Source organism: Copidosoma floridanum, unplaced genomic scaffold (assembly GCF_036245765.1).
Source record: "Copidosoma floridanum isolate Cflo_tuat_1 unplaced genomic scaffold, Cflo_Japanese_pri ptg000012l, whole genome shotgun sequence".
NCBI classification, from domain to species: Eukaryota; Metazoa; Arthropoda; class Insecta; order Hymenoptera; family Encyrtidae; genus Copidosoma; species Copidosoma floridanum.
The window spans coordinates 7,672,486-7,700,183 of NW_028321889.1; the positions used below are offsets into that span (position 1 = coordinate 7,672,486).

Genomic DNA, 27,698 nt, shown 5'->3' on the forward strand with positions numbered 1-27,698 from the left:
GCGATCGAAAAGGATGTGATTGCGAAGTGACGCTCGCCGAGACCGTTTGTTTTGTATTGTATTCTATCGCTACACTTGTGTATTGATAGATAACCCACGCGTTTCACCTACACGTCGATAAATCATTGGGAAAAACCGAAGGATAATAAACTCCGAAACACCAGCAGGTAGCAGAGGTTAAACGTGACAGTTGATTTGTGAGAGATACGGGAGTGGAGAAAAATTGCAATACCTAAGTATATACAGTGTTCGCGTATGATCATCCCGAGGAGCCCATGAGGGACAAAGGAAATGTTCCTGGCTCTTGCAGTATAGGATGCTGTGAGGCAACAACAACGGACTTCAAATCGTTGGACCGCTGCACTGGGAAAAGTTCAGGTGAGCCGGTTGTGTTGTGACCGCTGTCTTTTTGTTATCGTTTCGGGTAATGAGATTTCATCGGTTTATTCATATACTTAGGAGGCAATTTTTTTTCGCAACATTTTCGGTTTTTCACACCCGCAGTTGAATGGTTAGGTTGCGTTGTGCTCCTGTTTTTGTTTATGTTTGCATTGAAACAGACAATACCTATATTTATGTTGGTTGTGTTATCACTCATTCACTCTGTTATCAGTTGGCATATATATGACGCGTGTGCATATAAATAGAACACGTTGCACCCACATGTATACGTTGTATACACACTGTTCTACTGCTCTATTGTCGTAATCAGCTGATTAAACGGATTATACCGGCATCCAAAAGTGATACGCACTTTAGCCATCTTGCATACCCTTAGCTGATTATTTACTGCCAATTATTTATTCATTATTCGGCTATTATAAAATGGGAGTGTTATGACGGACACGCTTACTTATAACTAATAATCGAGACGTTTGAAATACAATTCTCACCTTGCGCTTCCTTTTCAATCTTACCGGTGTTTGTATACGACTGTTCGATGCACGTATTATTTATTTTTATATCTTGCCAAACAAAGATTAATTAATATAAGAAACTTAACCAGGTAGGTAATGTATTGATGTCACGTTTTATAAATAAAAAAGTCGTTTGTATATTTCGCGCGTATTAGTAATAATGTTAATGTCGAATGGTATATCTGTTAGCTTTGAAAAAAAAACAACCAGGTTTGAGCGTGAAAGTGTCGGTGTTTCAGATATTTTTAAATTTACGACCAAACACCTGGCTGTGCGCCTTGTATTCTATTGATTTTCACGCTAATTTTCTAGTCGGTGCATCGCTGCAGTACACACGTGTACAGTTTTTTTATTAACGATGATTTTGCGCAAGTATACTTGAAACATTTTTCAACATTTCAAATGTGCTGTATGGAAAATTAGCTGATTCTTTGTTTCCTGTACTCTAAAAATAGCTTAAACATTTATATATCTAACACAAGTACGTATGTCCATACACACATATACAATAGTTTCGCGATGACGGTAACTTTCCTCGAAGTTCTAATTCACAAGCGATAACAACACCGTCGCAAAACACTTGAAAAATTGAAGCGAGGATTCATGTATCATTCTATTGGCACGCGCCAAAATGTCAATAGTATTCTTGATGTGTACACATATTAGATAAAGTAGTTAAAATACGAGATGCGTAGCAAAGCTGCACATGTATCATGTATTCAACACCTACAACTACGCTCGCTTTTCAGGTTTAAAGTGCGTCGGCACGACGCTTTATATACGAGGTAATAAAGTGATACTAGCATTTAGCACTTGAAAGGATGAAAAAAAAAAAAATTATGCTTGCAAGTTCAATATGATTTACTCGTAACATAATTTAGAGGACACGAGTGGCCTTGGACGCCCGATAGAGTTTCACACGCTCTACACTGCGTACCATATGCTCGAATAGTTATTAATAGGTAGATAGATATCTACGAAACGTTGGCAATTGAATTAAGTACGTATACTCACTTGAAACAATCGTGGTCTATGAGTATACTATGGTATGAGTAGCACGTGCTTCGAGTTTTTCCACCATCACTTTTGAATCCTATCAGCGCCGTTTTGTTTTAACGAGCGAGAGATTTTGTATGTTTGTATGGGTGTACGTCTACGCGCGTTTAATTGTCATTAAGGAGACTGTGATTGAGTGAAATAGATTATTCGTCGATGACTAGTCGATTTGACTGAGTAAAAGTAGTTTAGTGGAGAAAATTGTTTCATCACGACTGCGTCATGCATTTTTTTTCCAAAATGATTATCGCTTATCAACGTGTCTGAAAAAAAAGTTCTAACATTACGAAATTGTTTGAAATAATCAATTAGGCCAGCTACTGTTTGAGTCGACCAAATCATGTGTAAAATTTGACTGACTTCACACAGCAATTAACAGAAAAAAAGACGAATAATTGGTAATTTTATACTTTAACATCTAGCTAAGACGGATCAAAAAGTGGTAGTACAGTTTTATCGACGCAGCCTGTACGCGTGGATGCCGAGAAAAAACTTTATCGCTCCGGTAATCGTCCGGAACGGCAGAAGCAGATATAAACAATTTCTAAATTTACCCTTAACGTCGGGGCCCGCTTTGAGGAGTGATCTGTTCTAAAAGGTCAGTAGCTCCGCCGAGGGGTGTTGGAGATCGGTTGAAATTTTTCAGTTCTGGATAAAAAAAAGTAATGATCTGGTTGTGCGTGCGATTTGAGGGATAATATATTATATACTACGCGTGTTAAAAGTAATGAAGAAAAATTGAATGATAAATGAACGTGGAAATAAAATGTATTCCTCTCGCGTGAAGATAACGATTTCGATGAAGATTTTCATCCATCACTTCCGCGCAATCGACCGCTCAATAACAAAAATCCTCGACTACATCGTCACGCGATCGTGTGAAGTGTTACGAGAACCCTGAGGAGTAAGGGTGGAGCTGTCATGGACGTGGAACTAGACATGGCCTAAATATTATAGCGGTTAACCTTCACTATTTTATTTAATCTTTGAGGGTAGCTGCGTCACATCAAATGGAGAAGGGATACAAAGTTGGAAAGTATTTTTATACGCACATCCAATTTACGCGTGGGGTATACCGTAATGAATTCGATGCCGCCGAGGGGTGTGGTGCGTGTGAGCCTGTGGGAGCGCGAGTCTCCTGTTGCTTCGTCATATGAGGCTACGATTTATGATCAATGGTATACATATATATATATTTAGTGAGATTAGATTTTCGGGCTTTTACGAGATAAGAGTGCGTAAGCGCCCGATGAAAGAAAATAAAGCTGATGTCGAGTGCAAACAGTTTCACGTGTCTTTCCATATCGGCGTATAGTGATTGACTCAGCTCGCCCTTGTTTTCGGAAACTCAATTTCTTCGGTATCTTACTTTTTTTTTTTTTTTTACGTTTTCTTGCTTTACTACCATCACCCACATTTTATTGTCATTATCATCATCAGAACCATTAATGTCCTAAAAATACCTGTGGTATAGGTACGCTAAACTAGCTACTCGGATGGTGTGAAAAACGTTGTAACTTTGCTCGCTGATAATTATATATGAGCTTAATCGTAAATAATTAATACAATGCGTTTTCAAAACCTCACATACCAGCTATTTTTTGCGAGCCATTAATTTGAAAACTTGATTAATACGCATTATAATCGTTACTCTGTTTATCAAAATGAAGAATTTAAAGAACGGAAAATATTTTTCAAGTATTAACATAAACGTCCAATTAAATGGTGATTCGTCGAGTAATTTAAAAGCTATTAACTGTACTAGTAAAAAAAACAACTGGAAAGTGAATAATTGATATTAAAAAAATTGAGTACCGGGAATAAATTTTCTGTGTCAAGTTAAATTGTTCGCGGTTGCAGGCCGTAGTGTGCAGCGAAATGTTAAATCCTAAAACAGTATGTGACGTGTAGTCTTTGAGTTAAAAAATTTCAAGTACTACTGCTCGTTTTCAAATTTGAAATAAATAATATATTTCTTCTACTTCTGTGATTGTCACCCTCGCATTAAATGGGGTCCTAGTCCTAGGCTTTTAATTTACTTTGCGTAATTGGTACACAATGTACTGTAAAAGAATATGTACACAACATAGACTTGATTGCAACAAAATTTTTGACAGTGCATCATCTTTTTTTTAGCAAAGCCCCCGCAGGGGTTTTAGATAATAACACCTAGTCGTGTTGCTTTTTAATAAGCCAAAGTGCTTTTTGTTCCTCGTCAATTCATACGTGGAAAAAAGAGAAAAGTTAATCACGTTAGCAGGTTCGAGGACACAAAAAAATTTATCAGCATGCCAATCTCTGTATTCGTCGTATTCTCCTGTAAAAAAAAAAAACTGACACCACTTATGTGGCTCTAATTACGTAACAATCACCCGGATTATATGTATGCATGCATTGGCTTTCCCTCGCCTTCTTTTCCGTCTACTTAATTAAGAGCGATGCCTCGCGAGTTTCGAAATCCAACTCTGCACGAAAGGAGATAGCTCGCGTGTGGGTGCCAATGGGTGCATGTGGCCGAGGGGTGGATTAATACACCCGGTGACGCTAATTTTTCAAATGAAAGTGTAAGACGCGTATATATATATATATATATATATATATATATATATATATATATATATATATATATATATAATAGCTCCGAATTTTTTTTAATAATCACGTGTTGTAAACCCAACACGTGACGTTGGGTATTTTAATAGCTTTTTAAATAATTGTGTTGAAGATAACACGTAAACATTTTTTTGTTGTAGCTTGAGGTTATTTTAATCATTTTAAGATATAAAATAAAAATTTTTGTTCTATTTTTAAAAACAAACGTAAAGTGTAACAACTCGAGAAAAAACTTCCGGATAACAATAACGTATGTTGCTTTTGAGGAATAATCACTTTGGCTTGCCTTCCAATTGGGAGACTATTTCCACGTGGGCGGCGTTAAAATACTCATTACTACCTCGGGCGTTTTTAAGGGTCGGGTGTGCCCTCGGCAGGAAAACACAAGTGCCATCATTCATCCGAGGCTACCTTACGGAGGGTGCTTCGCAGGACCCTCGGGCCGCAAAATAGCCCCGGAGGTGATGGCACTTTTATGCCGAAAACTACCATTTCTAACTAGCAGTAAACCCAATTTTCATCCAAAAGAATGTGTCAGTGTAATTCAGATGCGTGAAATGCCGAAAATTTCTTTTATCCCTTTTATGCAATAGTTGTGCGAAGTAGTAACAGGAATTTCAATCGTTCGATTATATCAGAGGCTATCGGTACATGTACTCAAAATTTGAGGATTGACAAAAAATTTAATTATAATCAAAAAAATTTGTAATGAAAGTCTTATCGTATTGTTCTAATAAATTATTATTTTACTTTACAGGATAAGCAAACCAACAGTCCTAAAACATGACAAAATTTTGGGTTAACTTGGTACTAGTTAGAGTACTGTTTCCATCACTTCTGGTATTGGGTAAGTTTATCGATAAAAAAATTATAATTCAAAATAAAAGTAACTTTTTTTAAGTTGGATCGCACCTACGGTCATTTGATAAATACAATTGTAAACTCTAAATTATTTTTTGTACTTGACGAACATAATCTACTGGAAAGATACGATGAGGTAGGGGTATAGTTTGGTTAATTTTAGATCTGCGGCACGTTGCGGACGGAGAGCTAATCCGAGATGCCTTTCTACTTCGAGTGGAATCTCATAACCACTTAAATACTTGACATACGATTTTTTACTCCCATCAAACGCCGATGACAAGTTCAATGAGAAAAATTCGTTTGATTTTTTTATCAAAAGATCGGCGCTACATTTTAAAAGTTACTGGTATCGTAATTTTATAAAAATTTGTGAATAACTGTTTTTCTTTCATTTCCATTACTATGAAAAGCTAAAATTCAATTATTGCATTAATATTTCTGTAACTGTTATTTTTAATATATTCCTCTCGACACGTACGCTCCTATTTAGATTATCTAAAAAAGTAAAAAACCTTACAAATTTTTATTTGCCAGAAAGTATTTGTTAAAAAAGTAGTAGTTTTCAGTAAATTTGAATCACAACTCGGTGGTAGAAAAGCCGAATGGTGTCAGATCACACAAATGAAGTGAAAGAAAAAAAAATGTGTCGGGGCAAGTTGAAACTCGATATTAAATGGACTCCGTTAAAGTATCCCCAGAGAAATGCCGGCTCGTGCGCCAACACTGAGCACACATATATACAGACACCTAATAGATTATTTGTTCGAGGCTGTAGCTTGGAGGTGCTCAAAGGCCTAAATGTTTATATACATTTCCATACAGAGCCATATTGTTTAAGAGGCCTCGGAGGTCCCCTCCGAGCTAAAGCCTCGAACAAATCCAATGCTGATGGTAAAATGGTGACGAGATGTCAAATTTTTCAATGGGTATAATATAAAAATGTAGATATGATTGTACTCGGAAAAGATCAATTACTTTTTTTTTCCAACAAAAATAATAATTTTCATTACCTCTCAGTGGACAAGTTAATATCCTTTGGATTTTCGAAAGTGAAAAGAAAAACCATGCCTAGGTATTCGAATAATGTAAAATTGTTTTCGTACACCCTATCCGTACAAATGAGAGCTCAGTGCACACATAGGAAGCAAAGAAATCGCGATCCCTATAGGCACCGGGCTTGGGTATCGCCCAATATATAATACAATATACGACGGTATATGTACACGTGCGTGCGATCCGTCCATTCGATCGGTCTTTCCGTTTCACAGCCTAAAAGCGTTGCCATCGTCGGAGATACACGAGAAGAAGGGCTCGCTCGACCTTTTGTACTTCTTTTCCAGTCAGTCAAGAAATAATGAGAGTTTGTGTGTGTGTGTACACGCGGGGCGAAAGTAGGCTACAGCCGCGTCCTATTGCTTCTTTGCGGGGGAAATTTACAACGCCCCAAGCCTGTCGCCAACGATATCGTTCGTTCCACTTCCTCTTACATATTAATTTCACCTAAAGCTCCTCGTGCATGTATACGTGTATATACATTTCCATTACATTGCAATACGCCGTATTATATAGACAGTTTCATAAAGCGCCGACAAAAGGTGGAGGCGTATTATCGTTACTGTTGTCACCCGCGTGGAAAGTGACGGGGAGAGCCGGTGAAAAATGACTTTTGAAATCTTCCAAACTTTTCCAAGTTGTTTGCAAATTATAAAGATTTATGGATGACTTTAAATTGACTTCTTCGTGCCAAGTAAAAAATAATTCATCAACGAGCGGGGCTTCCGACGACTCTGAGCCATTAAATCTGATTTTTTTAAATCAAAATTCGGAACTTCTGACTTAACTCAAACTCGATGGAAGTTTTTAAGAAATAAACCTTAAAAAAAAAACTAAAATCTCACACTTTGTCGTCAGTCCCCGACTTATAGAGGGGTGGCACTTGATATTCGACCCCCAAGTAGAGATGTACCACGTCCGTACAATGATATTCATGTTGAGCTTGGTGACTCGCCAATCGTCACTTAAATATATACGATTGATTGCACGTATAGGCGTAATATGGAGGCCCGTGGGACTGTCGCTGGTGTACCTGCTGCTGGCGCTCGTCGCCCCGTTCGTGCCCGTGCCCACGCACTACTCCACGAGCGGGCCAACGACCAAACCTGGCCAGCGCTTCCTGGTCGCTGGTATAAGCCTCAGCTGCCTGGTCATCCTGGCCCAGCTGACCTTCCAGATACTGATGTTGTCCCTACCATCCAAAGCTGAGCTTTTGATCAATTGTAAGCACCCGAAAAATCCAAACTATACGTGATTGGTTAATCTTTTTTTGGTATGGACCATTATGCTTGATCTCCCTTGCCAGGCCAATTTCTCGAAAAGCTATTGCGACACGTGGGCCTGGTCAAGCTAAAGGGCGCTACTCTCCAGGAATTCGCCATTTGGCTGGCTCCGGAAATCGTGATATTTCCATCGAGTATGGCCATGTACTGTATTTCGCGGCGATTGACCGGGACCTCACCAGCGAGCGAGGATGACGAGTCCTCCCTCCAGTCCCTGCAAAAGTTCGAAAAAAAGTCCAAGGATCGATCGTCGAAGGTTCGTGTACACTATTGCTTAGGCAACGAGGCTGTAGTATATTAATTATTAACAAAAAACAAAAAAATTACGCTTTCGTGGACAGCTGGTCAACGCCTTTGGTGGTCTTGGCACTTACATCGTCCTGGCGATGTTGTGCTTCACCGCATCCCTGAACCCCTCGGCCGAGGGTGGCTTCTACTTTCTCGTGTTCGTACTGTCGGCCACGTGGTGGGCCACCCACCGGGAATTGCACCGCGGCTTTGCCGTAGTCTGTCGACTGGTAATCATAATGCCGTACAATCAATACAACGTGTGTAAATTATAAGCGATTGACGTGTAAAACGGTCCGATGCAGGTGATGCTCGTGGTTGGGTTGCACGTCGTCGCGCTGCTCTCCTACCAGAACCAGTGGCCGCGGGAGTATGTGCCGACCAACGGCACTTGGGCCAGGTACTTTGCCTTCAATGCCACCTCCGAGACCAACTGCACGGATCCGAGGGACCGGCAGTACATAGAGGACAACATTGTGCCCGTCTACTCGTACCAGCTGAGGCTATTTTTGCTGTACTTCGTCCTGGGCCTGCAGTCCAGCTTTCTCTTCGCGAAACCGGCAAGTGACGAGGTTTTTATTCTTTCACTACACCATACTTTATATGTATATAATTATTTAAATAATTTTTCATGTATACCTATTAACATTGTTCCAATGGTTATATACGATTAAATTCATCGTACCGCGGATATAACACTACTATAATTTTAATAATAATCTTAGGTGGTTGTTGGCTCGTAAAAGTCTCATTTTCATTCTTGGCTACGAGTATACATGTTTCCGTTGCCCATGGACTTGTATAAACGTCAAGTGTGTAGCAAACTGCCGCTGAAATACGTTGCAAAGTTAAAACTTTACGAGAAAACAGCTAGTATTTTGGTTTGGTTTACTAATATGTATGAAATAATCGATACGCGGCTTTTTTGCTTTTAACTCCTGTGGGACATTTAACAAACAAAAAAATCACTTCTTGATCTTCTCATCTCATCATCGCTCCTGTGTTTTTTCGGGAATCACTCCAGACAGAGATGCTACTTTTTATTGATGATTACCCAAGACCCCTCAATGCGTATATACTATACATATATGATAACGGGATGCTTACATTAATATTCATGAAAAAAAAAGAAGAATTTAAAAGAGTTGCGCAATGCTTTATTTCCTGAAACTATAATAATAAAAACCAAAAGCGATATAACTTATGTACCTGTATGTGTATGTGCTTTGATTAACGAGGGGTTGCAGACTAAGCAAAGAACACGCCTGAGCGGCAGAATGGAAACCTTGGACACGCCGCTCTCGAGGCACGTGTCCATGCGTAAACGGACGCCGTCGCAGCGCTGGCAATCAGCGCGACGAAAGGCTCGAGTAAGGATCTCTTGTGCATGTACAGAGGCATCACATTAATTCACGAATTCGTATATATATATTGAAGGAAATCGATGTTCTTTTATTTTATGTTGTCGCTCTGTTGTCTGTTGTTGCAAGGAATATTTCGTATATTTTCTTCCCCGGCTTGTTTATTATTTCGTTACCAATCAACGATTGCTACCGGGGCACGACTGTTCTCCAAAAGGGTCTTATGTTTTTGCCATTGCAAAAAAATGTTACAAAACTTTTTTACTTTTGGTAGGCAGCTTCATCTTCATATGGCTTCATTCGGGGGATAAATTATCGTAACTCAATGAAAAAAAATGCAGTTTTTTTTACCTTAAAACTGCCGTTGCTTCGAGTATACGGATGAAAAGAGCTCTTTGAGTAACACTGTTTTCTAGTGGTTTTTGCCATCAAGAAATAATTTTTATTAATTTCACTCTACAACGAAATGAGGTAAAAAAAACCATAGTAGTAAAAAAATATTCAGGTATTCAAAAGCTGTGACAAATTTTTTAAATGTTTTACAAGTTACAGTTACGATTTTTGCTCTGATGAAAACTGTAACAGTCGTGCCTTACGCGTAAAAGTTTATTTTATTTTGCATGAATTCAACCACTTGCTGCTTTATTTACACGTTGTTTGCTTTTAACCACTACATGGACGGCACATTTATGCGTTTGGGCATCTTTACTCTATTATAAGGTATAATTTAATTGTAAGGGCCATTATTTCGTACATTGGGCGAGATTTCCAATGCATGCGCCTGTTTCGATGGTTGACGCATCGCCATCATTTTCTATATAGTACTTATGTATTACACAAAGAGTAACTTGCACTACAAAAAATGTATATACTTTTATTTCACGTTTGAGTGAATTTCAGCTGAAGCTACTCCAGAGGGACGACAAATCTTTAATACTCCCGAATAACGTCTTTCACTCGTGAATTGTGCTTTCATCTATCTATCTATGTATACTTGCATTTAAAATATTTAGCTAACACGTGTATAAATAATTACACGCCTTTGGTATTATTTTGCCTTGTTTATTTACTGTGGATTAGTTTGGCGTATTTTAGAAGCCGGCTATCGTGCCTCAGTCGCCACAACCCAACGAGAGGACTCCTGTACGTATTACACATACATTTGCGGTATTGCTGCTTTCCACACACACACACACCTACTCTCGACGACACCGATGCAAACAATTAACACACTTTTATCACGTAGTTCAAGTATTTCCCTTGAAATTAAATTAGATATTTTGTGTCTTATTATTCCTTTCGGCCCTTTTTTTTTTCTTTCTTTTTGTTTAAACAGCACAAGTGTTGCACACGTAGATTTTATCGTTCAAGTATTCAGTACATCAGTACCCGTATATCTAGTGGTGGAGGTATCGATATACTTACAACACGCTCTTTTCACTTTTATTTAATTTTTTTCCTACTCTTAGCTGCTTATAAGTAAATAATTAATGTCAAGCGAAAATGGTCCCATGGGGTGTCAATAAAAATAAATAGGTGAATTTTTTGTTGTTGCTCAGCTGCTGAGATTCGGATCAGGGCGCTCCGGAGGCCTACTGCAAGACTCGACTGGGAGTGTCATAGTACAGGATGGCCAGCAAGACGATGCCATCCAGATGCAGTCGCTCAGTGAAGGTCCGTATGTGCAAATGGCTAATATGCATATGGTTAATTAGTCACTGCTTGCGCATAGTGCGAGTATCTGCACACTCATAAGCATAAAAATGCCTTAAACAAACGATGCCTGCAGGTGCTCCAGAAGAACAGCCGGGGATCGTGGAAAACGTCATCATGGCACTCTTTTCTATTTACCAACTGATATCTCACTCATCCTATCTGGGCACCAACATTATCATGATGGCAAGTGCTAATCTGTTACGTAATTACCAGCGAAAATGCATCGATTAATGCGAGGATGTACTCTACAATGATGATTTAACATTCGCAGACTTGGAGTATCATGTACCACAGCTGGTCGACCTTTGTATTGCTACTGTGGGCATTGATTTTGTGGATGGTACCGAACAAGAGGTCGTCCATGATGAAGTGCTCAAAGTTCATTGTGCTCTACACGACGATTTTGATCCTCATTCAGTACGTGTACAGTTTGAACCTGACCGAAAAGGAGCTGCCTAACGTCATATTTGGCATCAATATGACGGAAGTCGGCTTCAACGAGCCTCCGTCGCAATCGAGCCATTGGCATCTCGTCACCAAAGTATGGAAGCTTCTTTTTTCCTTTGAAAATACGGCTTTTTGGTAGGCCAGCGTCAGTAAAGAGACAAACTTTCAGTGCTGCTTCCTAACGATGTTCTGGATCACGATGCGGCAGTACTCGTCCGAGATGTCGCGGCAACGCAGGTCCTCGACGTTGCGAGACATGGTGGCGCCGCTTCATGTGTCAGTGTCGACCGCCATGAACAACAATAGCCACAACCAAGCCGAGCCCGAGATCAAGAGCAAGTACGTCCAAGAAGTCGGGCGCTTGGTCAAAAAGTTCCTCGTTAAATTCTGGATAGCCGCGGTGGCTCTCATGCTTTTTATCAGTGGCTTTGTCGGCGAGCGCATGACCGTCTTCCGTATCATTTACATGACGCTGTTTCTGCTCTTCATTATCACTTTCCAGGTAATATCTTGAATCGATTGAATCAACTCCAATCATGCGATGGCGAGGATGTTTGTATTTTATAAATAAAATATTTTCCCCTTCTATTTTACAGATATCGTGGGTAGCATGGAAGAAGATGCTGTATGGGTTCTTGGTAACGGTCATTGGCTACTCGGTCATAATGCTCATTTTGGTATATACATACCAATTTCCCCAATTCCCGGAGTACTGGCATCAATACTTGAAAATTTCGGTCGATTTGTGAGTCACTGCTTGTTTTTTTTTTTTATTTTTTAAAATAATAAAAAAGGCTATCATCAAAGCAGAAAATTACATTCATTCTACATGTTATTTCTAGGCAACGTGATATTGGTCTGATAACTTACGACACCAAGGATTTGTTTGTAAAATTAATCACGCCCACATCGTTTGTCATCATATCGGTAATACAAATTCACTATTTTCATGACGACTTTCTTGAGACTACGAATCTCAACAAAGTGTAAGTACAAAGTAAAAAGGCGTTTGGTATTTTATCGGCACACCAAGTGTTCGATCTATTGAATAATTTTTTTATAATTATTTAAAAATTGTAGGTCCGATGTTTCGAGGAAAGATAGCCTTGGTCACTCTCCAAACGCAATTCCAATCGTCTCATCCGATGAAGTTTTTGTATCTCAAAATGACGATTTGTCTCGTGTATTTACTCTCAAAGAGCTAAAAGGTGGTGACAACGAGATAATTTTATTTTTATAATTTTTTATTGGCTACAACGACAAAATTTCGTTTCAGAAATGTCCAAGCTAGAAATGACAGTACTTGGGAAAAAAATCAGTGGCCATTTTTGGAACTTTTACAATTATACTTGGCTGTTCATCGAGTTACACATTCAGAAGATTATTTTTATTGCTTTTGTAATATTTTGCATCAACGACGTAAGGCACAAAATTTACACAAAACATACCAACTATTGCGCTCTGCTTTGATTATTTTTCACACAGTGTAATTGTGATTTGTTTTTCAGATATGTGCCATCAACGTCTTTTTTATTGTAACTGTAGCTATTACTATAAGATATAGAAGAAGGGCCCAAATAATGGTTATAAACACAATGGCCTCTGTTATCGCAATCTTGGTGGTCGTTAAAATGCTTTACCAAATTGATTATATTAAACACGAAAACTGGAATCGGGATTGTCCTGTAAGAGACCAGTTTGTAAAATAATAGTATCAACAATTACGAAAATTCACAAATTAAATTTTTAATTGTCATAGAGTCATAATACTGGAGTAAATGCAAGCAACATAACGACTTACAACATGGCAGAGTGGATAGGTCTGAAAAAGATTGACAAGGATAATACGCTATCGTATCTCCTCAAGGGCTCCATACTGCTTCTTGCCCTAACAACTTTCCGGGCCATGATCATGGTTCGGCAGCTGTTTTACCGCCAGCAGAAGGGAGAGCCCCTGGAAACTCCGATGTTCATGTTTCCAGAAATCAAACGTGCAGACGCAGACAAGGGACTCGTAACGTGCTTCAAATTTCTGTGCAACTACGGCTTTTATAAATTTGGATTGGAATTCTGCCTGATCGGTATGGTTGGGCTGATTGGTATCAGACTGGATTTCTACTCAGTTGTGTATAGTATTTGGCTCATGATATTATTCTGGATGAATCGGAAAACTACTATGAGGATATGGCCCTTTTTAAAACTATTTGCCGTCGTACTGTTACCGTTGCAGTATATCATGATTGTTGCACCTCCGCCCTGGCTGTGTATAGGTACGTATATCTTTCAATTATTTTTTCACGTGAAGCTTATTGTCAAGCATAAAAGAGAAGCAAATTGAATCTTTTAATTTCCCAGATTATCCTTGGCAAAACCCAGATAAAGTTTGGTTGAGAAGCTTGCAGAAATTTATGTTTCTACCAGATCCAGATTTAGATAATCGTCCAAACCCAAAGAAGCTCATGTGTAAGAAACCATTAAGATTTATTTTTATAATTTCAAAAACAACAACGGATTGAGAAAAAAACAAATTGACCTCTAATTTCTGAAAATACTTCACAGGTGATTTCATTCTTTTGATGATGATAGTTCGCCAGAGCTTAGTATTCCGAATAGAAGAGCGTAGCGTAGCAAATGGACAGGAATTCGTGGCTGGTCACAACTATTCGGTCTTTAAAGAAATGGAAAAGCCGAATTCGGTGAATCCGGTGAAAGACTACGTTTCTCACATACACAATTGGCTTGATGTATTGAAACGCGGCTGCTTTATGAGCCTGATGTGGATCACACTGGCCTTTATGTTTCTGGCTGGCACCAAGAGGACAAATTTATTCTCTCTGGGCTACCTGATTGGCGCCTTTGTGTTTCTCTGGCAAGGCAGTGACTTTTACCTACGACCTGTAAATACGATTTTAAAGTGGTGGAACATCCTTATCGGGTACAATATACTTGTCATCTTTGGCAAATCTATATTCCAAGGCATCGGCTGCGTGTACCTGCAGAATGTAAGTATAGCGCGAAGAAATCAAGTCCTATTTGTCTGGGTACAGAAATCATTGAAAATTTGAAAAATGTTTTAGCTTGAGTCCTGCGAGAATTCCTGTTGGTTGATCCAGCTGCTGGGCATATCGTGCCTGGACAAGTTTGTCAAGTTCGAGGACCAGATCAAATTCACGTGCGATTGCAAAGTGAATCGCGAAGACATCGGGATGCTCTGGGACGGGCTGTGCTTCGCTTTCTTGATCATGCAGAAGCGTCTCTTCCGTAGCTACTACTTCTTCTACATCGTGGACGAGACGAAGGCCATGAGTATATTGGCCTCGCGAGGCGCGGAGCTGCTGGAGGAGCTACACCAGAAGCGGATCATGGAGCAGGAGAACCTCGAGAGGACTATGCTCGAGAAGATCAAGTTCAAGATGGACAAGATCAAGGAGAACCAGCAAAAGTTGCACGGTCCCAGTTACCGGGAGCCCAAAACTCACAAGATCGGTAAGATTGAGAAACATTCGCATTTTACTCTCTTTCTTTCTTTCTTTCTATCAATCTTGAAAAAAAACATGTGGTTGTACGAGGAATCACGAGTATCGTGAAAGCAAGTGTAGGGCCTTATGTATTTCACACTCGAAGCGAGTTGGAAAAGAGACAAACAACGATAATGTCACGCAATGTATAACGCTAAAACCCTTCAAAGAGGAGGGAGAAGGCGGCAGTCGTGAGGCGCCCCTGGCGCGCACCTCGAGCATGTCGTCGTGCATTTCGTCGAACCGGACACCACCTCAGGGCTACCAGACGCCCATAGACGAGGACGACGAGCCTGCACCGCTGACACCTCGGGCGGGCTCCCTGCTGCTGCAGGCGCCCTCGCCCAATTCGGCCATCATGACGGTAAGCCTAGAGGGTTACCTGGAACCCGGGCGCATATCGTTTGGCTCGCCACCCAGCAGCGAGCTCAACCCACGTGGGCCCTCGCCCGACGAGACTTTCCCCGTGTTCTCGCCCCTGCCCGGCGCTAGCAGGGAGCATCGGTCCCTAGGACACGAGGGCACTTTGGTTCGAAGACACAGGAGGCCCTCCAGCTGCGCTGGGAGCTCGTCATGGACGAACGCCCCGAGAACGCCCAGGAGGTCCATAGTTTCGACGGTCTCGCGCTCTCCCCGATCTCACCATACTTGTAAAATTTCATTTTTTTTTTTTTTCTATTTTTTTTCTTTGTTGTTTCGTCGTCGTCGTCTTCATCATTTTCGTCTCTGTAGCTGCGATCTGCGATAAAGTCTATGTTCTTCTTACATTGTATAATATGAGTAGTATGAGCTTTCTGTACATGTAAATAATTAGTTGGCTTTGGCAAGAGGAAGGAAATTGTTTTTTGTTACGGTGGAGGATTCGCCGAGTATGTGTTTTCATCGAGAATTGCACGCTGGCTCTGGAGGATGAAGGAATCTTTATTAATTTGTGTACCACAATCGGCCGATAATGGCACTTTTTCTTTTCCCCACCTCGTACATAAAGGTTGCTGGAGCCTCCTCAAGACAACTTTTTTCAAATCACACTGTCTCTATTATTTTTAATCATTTTGAAAATAAGTATGATTTTTTATTAGCGATTACCATTGACTGTAGTAGTTTAAGAAAAAAAAAAAATCATCAAAACGATAACGAAAGCTTGAGCTTACGTAAAATATAGATATATGGCTGCACTTGAATCACAATCGTGTAAATAATGCACCTGAAAAGCTATAAATTAAAGCTTTCGATGACAATTGTACCTAATGTATAAAAATTATCTTGCGTACATCTGCATACCTATATACTTAGTCGTGATCAAATTATTTATTTTCAGCCACAACGAAGATACTGATAATACTTTGATTTTTCGTTTCTTTTACTTTTCCTTTATTTTGTTTTTTTCTCCACAGATAGCTTGTACAAACCATTCGAGCGGCCGATGTACATGCGTCGAGAACCAAAAACTCATGTAGAGGGTAAACACGGAAAATCATTTTTTACAGCCCTGCCGAACCTTGTATCCCGTTCCCGCAAAACCACAAAATAACACCCACATATAATTAACAATTACGTTTTACCCTTTTCATACACCTATAGATTCATCATGTGAATAAATTGTAAATTTTGTAAATTACCTATATGTTTGTCGTGTAACATGCTGTGGAAGTCCAAATTGTGTAATTTTCGTAGTGATCATTATCTCCTCATTCGTTGCATGCCACGATTCTGTTGCTTATACGTGTCTTTTTATTATTCAACTGTACTTAGCTCGGACGATCGTACAATATTTAAAATAAAATTTGTTTATTACTTCTTAGCTGTGCGATCGGGAGACTACTACATGTTCGATGATATGGATGACGACGATTTGACTGATTTCTTCTCCGAGGACAAAAACATTCTGGAAGAAGAGGAAGAAGAAGAGAATCGACGTCGTAAGGCGGATAAACGTGGTCGTAGGATGACCATTTCGGAGGTATGATTTTTTGCATGGGTATACCTTATAACTTCCCTCGATAGATTTCTAGAGTGTAAATTCTAGTTGAAAAGTTATTTAGCCACACTTTACTCCAAATACTTTGAAAACACTCCACTCGTACTATCCACTACAACTATTTTTACCGTTACAAAAATTGACCATCTACCGACTACAAGGAAAAAGTTTTCTAAATCACTCAACTACTACGAGAGACACAAAATTCATAACTATCCACTGGATAAAAAGTATCGGCCTCGTACGAAATAACAAATCATCAGTATTGTTCCTAAAAAAAACATCTACATAATTCTAACAATTTATTCAACAATACGATAAGATTAAAATAACAAGCATGCCATAATAATTGAGCAAAAAAGTGTCATATCTTACAAATGCATATCTCACATGGGAAACAGATTTTTTTTTTTTTGATAACTAACTGGGTCATAAAAACTCAAATTCATCACTTGCCTACCATTAAGATAAATATAGTAGCTTTGGATATTGGCGCAGTAACTTCACCAGGACCCGATGGATCTGTTTGGAAACAGAGCCCAAGGGTACTCGGTAATTATTGAATGTATTCGTGAACTGCTCGAGTCAGTCCATGATAATAAATGTAAAATTTATCATCCAACTGTCGAACAGACCAATATTACCCTGGATGCGCATCAGTTATTGTTATTTTTACAGTCTTTTCTAGTGCTTTAATTTGTCCATGAGTATTTATGTTTTTTTTTTTTTTTTTTTCTGTTTTGCATTCAGTAAAATTTATGTAGCGCCAAGCTTGTGTTGAAAACTTGTCTTGTGAACTTGTTAAAGAAAAAGTAATAGTATATTCAACGCATAATCAATAATGTAATGATTGAGTATATAACCACGAGTAATGGTTGTAAAAAAAGTGGAGTTGCAAGAAAAAGGCAAAGCAAAGCGAAGAGATGACGACAAACAAACTGACGCGTTCTACTGAATTACAGCTGATGAACACCTTGATAAAAACTGACATTGAAATAGCGACTCACGTCGCGTTGTACGGAGGAACGGAAAAGGACGCTATGAAAATCCGGCGCCGCAGCGAGCCACTGACCCGAAAGAAGTCATCCATGTCTTATCTGAGCGCACGTTCCGATACCGACACTGCCGCGGCTACCGATGTGAGAACCGATCTGCTCAGTTAATCAATGTCAAACAAACTCCTCTTCTCTCACTCTCTCTTTTTCTCCCTTTCTTTCAGTGTCCTGTTGTCGTTGTGTAGTTTTTCTTCTTTTTATTTCTGTAGCAACCATCTATTTTTTTTTTTTTTTTTTTTTTTTTTTACAAGTTGTACAATTTTAGATGTGTAGTCATACCTAAATATTTTTTCGACACTTCCACTGTCCTGTCCAATTTTGTCTTACTTTTTTCTTGTCTCTCTGTTGTGAGTAACTGTTTTTAGGGATGTACGATGAGGTCGTGCTTCAGTGCTTTTAATACTATGACAAAACTAAAATATATTCACGTGACACACATATTTGGCGTTGTTTGCGAGCACAGGTGCAATAATCGTAAGCGTGTCAACAAGTATAAAGTTTTAAGGATTCTCAACTAAAAAATTAGCTTGATAACTAACTAAAAAAAAAAAATGCTTAAAGTGTCTTTTAATTTACTTGCACAGCCGTCGATTTTTTTTTCCCACTGCCTTAGATCACCAGTATGCTTTATTTAACAATCGCTACCGAGGCAATGCTTTTTTTTTTTAATTTCTCATTCGGCACTAATCACTTTCAATCAAATCGGTTCGAAACACCGACGAAAACCTCCGCTTAGCACCAAAAAAACACTTGTTCCGCAGTATTTTTCATGTTTTTGAATAGATCAGGGTTCTCTGGTATATCCCGTTGGCAAGGATCCTTTCGTCAGTAGAATAATCGATAAACAAGCTTAACTTAAAGCAAAGTAGCAAATTTAATCTCGATGGAAAATTTTTGCACATACGAGGATTGAACTTGCCTCCACGAGCTTAAATATAATAAAAATAAGTAATCACAATAATAACTAATGATAATGACAATAATAATAATAAATAAATAATAATATGCAAAATTGTATAAAAACAACTTTCAATGTGCACAGTAACTTGTCGTAGAATCTTGTAGAGCACGAGCGGTATCTTGATTAAGCTGTAAATTAAAAGTCTTGTCACTCGTTGTACGTGTGTAGTTACCTGAACAAGAGACGCGCACGACCGATTCTACGGGTGATGATGCGACGGACCAGGAGCTCGACGATTTCGATAAGATGTCGGAGGAAAGCGGAAAAGATAAGAAAAAGGGCGATGAGGAGGGTGAAAAGGTGTCTTTTTTGACCTACTTTAAATTCTTGTGGGCCTTCCTCAATAGCAGCATGGTATCCATGACCAAACATCTGAACAGCTATTCGAATGATTACAGATACATAAGAAAGGTTTTGGCTAAAGAGAAAAAATTATTAAAGGTGAACATTTGAAAAAAAAAAACCGGGCAAAGTGAACAATTGAAAAAATTTTTTGATTGTTTTTCAAATACTTTACAGGAAAAACCAGATTTTCGGATGGGCACCCGCTTGGGTATCAATCAAATATGGCAACCAATCGTGAAGCCGGGGTACGTCAAATATATCATTTTGGAAACTATAATCAACAGCACTGCTTACAATAATACGGTCTACTGACTTGGGGTACCTTTTCAATTTAAACAAAACTTTGAGATATGCTTCCTTTTATCGAAACACGAAACAAAAGCCACAATCTTAGACTTTTAAATTTTATTTATAGTATATGAATTTGGAGTGTTTTAACTGTTTGCCGTAGCTTTGGAACAAAAGAGTATTAGAATCTATAAACTACTATACATGGAGACTTTCCAGTTTTGAAACAAGGAAGCATCCCCAAAAATTCTTACAGAGAAAAAAAAGAAATGGAAAAATTTTTTTTTATCCGATATTGGGGTCACAAAAAAATTTGTTGCGCATTTTTTAGGTGTCATTTTTTTTAGCACATAGTACTTAGCTGATATTTAGATTTCATTTTTTTTGTTTTTTTTTTCTTTCTTTTGTTACAATTGGTTAAAATTGCAATTAGATACGTATTTTTTAGTTTCGACACCTTAGTTATCCACATTAATTTCATATCGATATTTCATACGTTGGATGAACTTAGATAAAACTCGTATCATAAACTGTAAATTATTACCATACTTAGTTAGTAGTGGCATAAACACTTGCTTCTGTAGATCATCGAGACCAGAAAATCCTGATGAAATTGTTGAGGACGCGGGCCAAGGATCAAGCAGCAAGGAAAACCTCGACGACAAAAGGTAGGGTTTCACATTGGCGAGTCTTGATTTTAGATATATACATATAACGATTAAATTACGCGCAAAAATATGGTTCCGGAGTTTTTGAATGAAAATAATTCTGTCGTCACTTATTTTCACAATTGAAAGACAGTTTGAGGCGCGTGATGATGATAAAATCATGTGAATAAATTTTTACTGGTAGAAAAAGTAGTATTATCTGCGTTAGGAGGACGGAGAGCTCGCTGTCAGTGCCACACATCCGAATTTTAGCACCGAGTCTGGAGCGAGGATTGGACATATCCTCCTCTAGGTATAATTGATAAATACAGAACTGCATGCGGTTTAAGTCGATGTCGTCAATATTATATGTGACATTATTATTCTGAAAATTCATATACATTCATGGAAGAACATACTGTCAAACAAGCATGAGACTTTTCATGAAATCAGCGAGTTCTTATGTACATAATATGTTAATGTATAATATCTGTACAGATTACTAGACGAACAAACAGCTTTACGTGTGTGATTTTTTTTTCCTCGGCTTAATTATTACCCGTGAGTGATCACAAAAAAAAAAAAAAAAAAAGTTTTCGAAAATCATCACAAATTTATCAGTTTTTCCGAATAAATGTATCAAATTGATGTTGCAACAGCTGTAAAAAGAAGCTCCTTTCTAACAATATGTACCATATCCGTAATGTGAAATATTAGACCAGTCCAAGGAGATGTAAGAGCCCTTGTTTTGAAACAAAAAGTGCGGAAGCTATTGGGTGTCTAAAAATATGACAAATAGTATTCAATTTTAAATTTTACTGCCCTTTCAGTTACCTGATTAAGCTACGAATAATACGTTTCCGTATTACGATTTAGAAAAAAACTATAAAAATATCTATAAAGTAAGCTCATTCGGTGAACAGTCGAATAGTTAGTTGATTTACAAATCGTACACTACTTATAATACTTAGTTTATACTTAGACTTAAAACTATTTGTTTTCTAAATCATGATTGCAGTTATAAAAGATATATTATTGTTGTTTTTTTTTAAACTCTCCTTTGACTGGTCCACGTAAGTTACCCCTTTGCAACAAATATTCATCTTCAAAAACACTTTACAAACCTAAATGTGATTCATCAATGATTATTTGCTGCAAAGGATCGAGATGTGCTAGCCACGTATCACCCCGCGTACGCCTGTCAATGAAATTACGCTACTTGGTATCTGATATTTCCACTTCCCTTTGTTAGCTCGCTAATCGCGCGAGGCGTTCACACCCAAGCCGAGGACGAGGAGGACAACGTGCTCTCCGAGGTGGACCAGCTGCCAGTCATCCAACTGGCAGCGTCCATCTGGTTCGGTGTTCTGTCTCACTCGACCTTCCTCTGCTATTTCATGGTATTCATGCACCAAATTCGGAACGCCTCGCTTTTGTCGACTCCCTTGCCTCTGATGGTCTTTCTCTGGGGCTCGCTAAGCATACCCAGGCCGTCCAAGACTTTTTGGATCACACTTATCGCCTACGTTGAGGTAATCTGGTGCTTTATGATAATGTTGTTGATAACGACTTTACATATTAAAATGTTCCAGGTGATAGTCATAATAAAATTGATCTGCCAGCCTTCTTTTAATACATGGAACGACAATAAACACTTCAAATTTCTGGGGGTTGAGCGCCAAATAAATTACGCCTTGTGGGAATTGATGCTTCTTTTGGTAGTATTTTTCCACAGGTGAGACAAATATCCTTTGGAACGGTACCTACTTAAAAATTCTCATGTTAATTTTATTGAAATAATTTTTTTTTTCTTCTTTTTTCTTCATATAAAGGTACATGTTGAAATCCTTGGGACAGTGGACCATGCCGTCGATCAGATCACGAAAAGTGATACCTTCGGGCCTGACGATCGCCACCGTCAGGCGGTCGCGTCCAGATGGTGATACCAACAACGGAATTGATGAAAATGGTGTGGCCAACAAACTAGAAATTACTCCAAAAGGTCGAATTTTGAGTCTGCACTTGGATGGCGAGGGAGACAGATTGACCGATCCGCTTCCCACTGGCGACAACGAGAGACTTGTCATTATTCAGGCGACGGAAACCGACGTTATTCAAGAGGATTTCCAAAAAGCAGTCAAATTAACGTCAGTTTTTATCATTTATTTATTTTTAAATTTTTATAGCATTTACGGCTAATCGATATTGGCAACTGTTCCTCAGGACACTCAAATATTGGGAGCCTATAAGAAAATTTTTCGAAGACATTCGTGACCCGAACGGCAAAGAAAAAACAAACGTTTACGTTTACATGTTCCTATGCGACTTTTTCAACTTTCTTCTTCTTATTTTTGGTTTCTCGGCATTTGGCGTAAGTTTTCGAATGATTAAAATTTTTTACGAAATAATAAAAGTTACTTATGATAAGAAAAATGGTTGATTTACAGACGCGACAGGGTGACGGAGGTGTCGCAGCGTATTTCTTGGAGAATCGTATCCCAATACCGTTCTTGGTGATGCTGCTGCTGCAATTTGCGCTGATAGTCGTCGATAGGGCATTTTATTTGAAAAAGTCGGTAACCAACCGATTGATACTCCATTACCCGTTCGTCGTCGCTATTCACATTTGGATGTTCTTCGTACTGCCACTGTTAACCAGCCGACCTTTCAACGAGAACAAAGTCCTTCAAGTCTGGTACATGATCAAGTGTTTCTATCTGTTACTCGCAGCCTATCAATTGCGACTTGGTTACCCGACGCGTGTCTTGGGAAACATTTTGTGCAAAAAATTCACGTTTCTCCGTTACGTAATGTTCAAAGTGTAAATATCACAGTTTTGTTTCCTGAAAACCATCATTTATCGACACTTGTTCAAAACTATATAATTTTTCTGCAGATTCATGAGCGTTCCACTTCTGTTTGAAATGCGAGCCGTCATGGATTGGATTTGGACAGATACTTCAATGACTGTGATGGATTGGTTTAAAATGGAAGATATTTTTGCAAACATTTTTCAAATCAAGGTACGTGATGAAAAAAAAAAAAAAATTAAAATACGACTCATGCGTTGGCATCCAGTAACGGTAATTAATAAACGTTTGTGCTCCATCAGTGCTCGCGCGTGATGGAAGACGAGTATCCACAAGAGCGTGGCCAGAAGAAAAAACAAATAAGCAAATATCTCGTCGGTGGTGGAGCTCTCATTTTAATGATCGGCATAATCTGGTTTCCTCTGATGATATTTGCCCTAGGCAACACAGTTGGCAGGTCAAATTTGCCAAAAGAGGTAACCCTGAACATGAGGATCAGCTCGTACGAACCAATCTACACTATCATGACCGAGAGCGGCTCTATCTTGAAGTACAGCGAAGAGAACTTTATCGAGTTGAAGAACTTGTACAGGCCTAGCGGATTATTTGAGGATCCTACCGCTTTCACTTTTTTGATGGATTACGAGCATACGGACGTCGTCGCGGTAAAGCTCAGCTCTGCGTCCGGCAAACTGTGGAGCATCTCGCCACCGGACAGAAATCGGTTCGTTCTATAATACAATTGGCTAATTTAAGGTGTTGCTGCACGGACTCGTTAAGTACAATTTTCGGATGATGACTTTTTCAGGTTGAAAGAGGAACTACTCTCCAACAACAGTATGACGATATACGTCGAGTGGTCGGTGACAAGAGATCCAATCTCGAAGGAGGTATCGGGAACCACATCCCAAGTACGAAACATCGATCTACCTCCTTATCTGAGCGACGGGAGTATAAACCCTGTAAGACAAGGTCTGCTGGACGCGTTGAATGAGCTATCCGACAACAATCGGACGGTCGAAAGTAAGAGTGTGCTACTCGAAAATGCTCTGCCTATGTTCCTGAAGGTCACTAGCAGGGGGATTTCTGAAGTAATGCAGCTAATGAATCCATTCTTCCAATCGAAAGGTAAGGAAATGATCATCCATCCCAATGAGGCTACTCAGTGAGAATTTCCCTCCAATTTGTATTATTGCAGTTAAGACGAGTGACGATAAAATAGAGGCTGAAGAGACGAAGGAGAACCTATATCGAAATGTGAGACTAGTCATTACGAACAATACGCTAAACCAACAGTGGTTTTCCGTCCACGAGACGTGCAACGATTCCTCGTTCAACGCTTCCGAGATAAAGATTCCACTAAACGACTGCTCTTACATTATGATGTTTATGTTTAATGACAAAAGTTTTCCAGAAGGTCTCAGTTTTCTTAGTGGCATGGGGTAAGTTTTTCAAAGCTTTTTATCTCTTGTGCCCAAATATCGCTGCTGCTTATCACTATAATTATTTTTATAACTATTAAATACGCTGATTACACATTTTCCTGAAATATCAATTTTATTTGATTTTTAGGATCATTGGAGTGTACACGACATTTGTGATTTTTATCAGTAGTCTCATCAAAAGAATGGTGAGCGATATAGCTCCGAAAATAATGTTTGAAGATTTGCCTTACGTAGATCGAATATTGAGACTTTGCCTCGATATTTACCTCGTTCGAGAAAGTGGAGATCTGTGCTTGGAGGAAGATCTATTTGCGAAACTTGTTTTCCTTTATAGATCGCCCGAGACGTTGATTAGGTAAAAATCGACTATTGAAAAATTAATTTCAAGTTAAAGAACATTATTACCAAAACTTGATTATTTCTTGACAGATGGACAAGGCCTCCGGAATCAAGTGAGCAAAGAGGTGAGAACGAAGATGATGAAAATTACAATGAAATTGACAATTATGGTAACGATGTAGATAACGGCGATGATGAAAACGAGGAAGAGGAAAGGTTACAACTCAGAAGAAGACGCCGCGATTAGGTTTTTAATAAAGTGAAAAAACTGTAACGTGAAGCATTTTTTAATTTTTCTGTACTCATGAACACTGTACTAGTGAGAATTGTTTGATCTGGTTTTTTAAATACTTATTTATTTATGACTGTTGAAGATTTTAATCAAATGAGAATTTATAAAAGAAAAGTTAAGTTACTGTGTGTCAAAGATGTAAAAATGTCAATTTAACAGATGGTTAGCTCAACAAAAAGCTTGTTCATTTCATTTACAAGAACATAAGTGAAAAGTAAATGAATAATAGATATTAAACTGTTAGTATGAGAATAGATTTTTTCTACTGAAATTTTATACACTAGAGAGATTAATTTTTATAGGCTTTGAGCACAAAACTATCTCTCTAAGGCTAATAAGTCTTTTCTATTTTTTTACAAACAATGTCAGTATATGTTACATCCATAAAACTACTCATTATAAGCCTACTGTTTTTTTTTTGTCATTTAGATTAGTACATTAATTCTAAAAATTCAACGAAAATTTATCATACATACTGTAAATAGGCAATTCATAAACTGATTCTGTAATGAATAAAAAATAAATATTCTTTATGTGTAAAATAACGTACTTTACTTTATTAAGGACACTTCAAGTATCAACTAGTTGAAACAGTAACTGCATTTTCATATAAATTTGAAAAACCTTATACTAAGACACAAAATATAATGAAAAAAGTAACAACTTAAATAATGAAAATATTCTTTACTTGGAATTGTAGCACAGGAGACTTGATGAAAATTACTGCTCCAAATCTTTTAATTTTAATTTCAGTGACATATTCTCGTCCTTTAGTAGTATCATTTCGTTAACTTTTGTCTGTAAAATTTCGTTTCGAGCCCGCAGAATGAAAATTTCCTCTCGCATTCTCTCATTTTCCTTAATTAAAGCACTAATGCTTCCAGAATTCTTATTGATACTCAATTCACTAACTATTTCACTTGTTTGGGACATCAAAAGTTTAATTAAATTTGATTGAGAATTGACGTACAAATTTTGCGTTGCTCTCAAGATCTTGACAGCCTCCTGTTCAGTGTAATGGCTGACTAAATCTTTAATAGCACTTAGCAGCTGTACAGGATCTGATTTTTCTAAAATATCAGACTTTTTTCTTACGTCAGATGTACACCGAACAGTAGTGTTTTTTAAATCAAGCTGAGAGCAACTATCTCTTGATGATGACGTATTGGATGCCTGTCTGGTGTTTTCTTTTGTTGATGCATCAAAATTTTTACTAACATTACCAGCTGAGCTATTAGATGTACGCTTTTTACCTTTCAAAGAGTTGCAGTCTTGCACTTTGTTTGGTAAATTTATACTATTAGACTTTCTTGTGGTTTCGTCTATTTTGATTCGATTTTCCACTGGTTTGGTGTTTTCATCCACTTGATTTTTTCTCTCCGATTTTGGAGTAGAACTCAATGGCTTGGTTTCTGGACTTGACAACTTATACGGCTCCAGACATCCACTGTATCGTTTGGCTTTTGTCAAACTTGCGGACGACGATGAGATTATTCTGTCATGTTTGGATTCCAAGATTTCACTCTTAGAACAATTATTCACTGGGGTAGATGCACCCTTTCTTGTAGTAATGTATTTACCGCTTAGCTGTGAGCTTCTTCGGGAGTTTTTGTCCTTAGGAACTAAATCCAAATCTGCTAGGAATGAATCATTCATAATGCTTGTTTTGATGCACAAGTACAGCTGCTGGAAGTATGAAATGTAAACAAATATATTATCCATATATAAAAACTCACGTGATTAAATCAACAAGTGAGCCATACAAACCTGAAGTAAAAACTAGATGTCATCCATTAATGAACAAATCATGCATCGGCAAGTAAAAATCTAGTAGGTATATCTAAAACTTTATATGCAGGTTTAAATAAATTTTTCCGTTGCACTTAACCGCACTGAGGGTTGATAGTCGGATTTAATACATGCGATGCGCTTTATTAACTTACACCTTAACCCCTTCGAGTATTATCAATATTATCAACAAGTCCAACTTTACACAATTCTTAACCTAAATGTTTAATGCAAGTAAAACGTCTTTATTTTGAATTTCACGATAACGGTATCTGACTTTAATCTTTTAAAGTTGACTGCGCAGGTGATAGCAGCAGTGATAGCAGTAGGCAACTGTCACTTTTTTAAAGCACAAAATATATCAAAATCCGCTTTTTGGAAATCGATTCATATCGATCGAAGTCGTGACACTCGTAACTCGCAAGTCGACAGTTGTGAGTCTCGACCTCTCGACTGTAAGGCCATCTCTCCAAGTATTATCACTATATTATCTCATCTATAATCAAAATCAAAATTTTTAAGATTTTTAAGAACTAATAAAAGCGTGTTAAAAAAGATTGAGAATACGATTGAGAAACGAATCATATTCTCAATTGTAAGGTCATTTCTCTAGGTTAATCTTGTACTATCTTAT

At 38.3% G+C, this 27,698-nt stretch overlaps 2 protein-coding genes across 7 annotated transcripts; one reads left to right on the forward strand and one right to left on the reverse strand.

Annotated features, from left to right (window-relative positions):
- Nucleotides 1-25,815, forward strand: Piezo (piezo type mechanosensitive ion channel component). 5 transcript variants are annotated; one of them, XM_089590229.1, is made up of 37 exons: nucleotides 1-378; nucleotides 5,344-5,433; nucleotides 7,499-7,726; nucleotides 7,810-8,042; nucleotides 8,128-8,304; nucleotides 8,380-8,634; nucleotides 10,531-10,578; nucleotides 10,995-11,109; nucleotides 11,225-11,334; nucleotides 11,423-11,692; nucleotides 11,768-12,100; nucleotides 12,195-12,343; nucleotides 12,441-12,584; nucleotides 12,679-12,806; nucleotides 12,875-13,017; nucleotides 13,107-13,283; nucleotides 13,358-13,868; nucleotides 13,954-14,061; nucleotides 14,158-14,600; nucleotides 14,676-15,084; nucleotides 16,511-16,576; nucleotides 16,919-17,076; nucleotides 18,057-18,233; nucleotides 19,279-19,551; nucleotides 19,630-19,700; nucleotides 20,328-20,411; nucleotides 21,643-21,922; nucleotides 21,983-22,125; nucleotides 22,223-22,537; nucleotides 22,614-22,761; nucleotides 22,838-23,211; nucleotides 23,287-23,413; nucleotides 23,503-23,924; nucleotides 24,009-24,328; nucleotides 24,399-24,642; nucleotides 24,773-25,000; nucleotides 25,075-25,815. In XM_089590229.1, exons 2-37 carry the CDS (start codon nucleotides 5,370-5,372, stop codon nucleotides 25,229-25,231), a joined length of 7,632 nt encoding a protein of 2,543 aa, XP_089446355.1. In that variant the 5' UTR covers nucleotides 1-378; nucleotides 5,344-5,369; the 3' UTR covers nucleotides 25,232-25,815. The 5 variants fall into 5 exon arrangements, with proteins under 5 accessions (XP_089446355.1, XP_089446356.1, XP_089446359.1 ...); XM_089590230.1 differs by lacking the exon at nucleotides 10,531-10,578 and having other exon boundaries at nucleotides 8,380-8,646; XM_089590233.1 differs by lacking the exon at nucleotides 18,057-18,233.
- On the reverse strand, nucleotides 25,723-27,377 carry LOC106642499 (uncharacterized). Of its 2 annotated transcripts, none has more exons than XM_014357303.2 (2): nucleotides 27,044-27,377; nucleotides 25,723-26,959 (listed from the first exon to the last, which is right to left on the reverse strand). In XM_014357303.2, exon 2 carries the CDS (start codon nucleotides 26,930-26,932, stop codon nucleotides 25,997-25,999), a length of 936 nt encoding a protein of 311 aa, XP_014212789.2. In that variant the 5' UTR covers nucleotides 26,933-26,959; nucleotides 27,044-27,377; the 3' UTR covers nucleotides 25,723-25,996. The 2 variants fall into 2 exon arrangements, with proteins under 2 accessions (XP_014212789.2, XP_014212791.2); XM_014357305.2 differs by having other exon boundaries at nucleotides 25,723-26,962.
- Nucleotides 27,378-27,698: the final 321 nt, after the last annotated feature.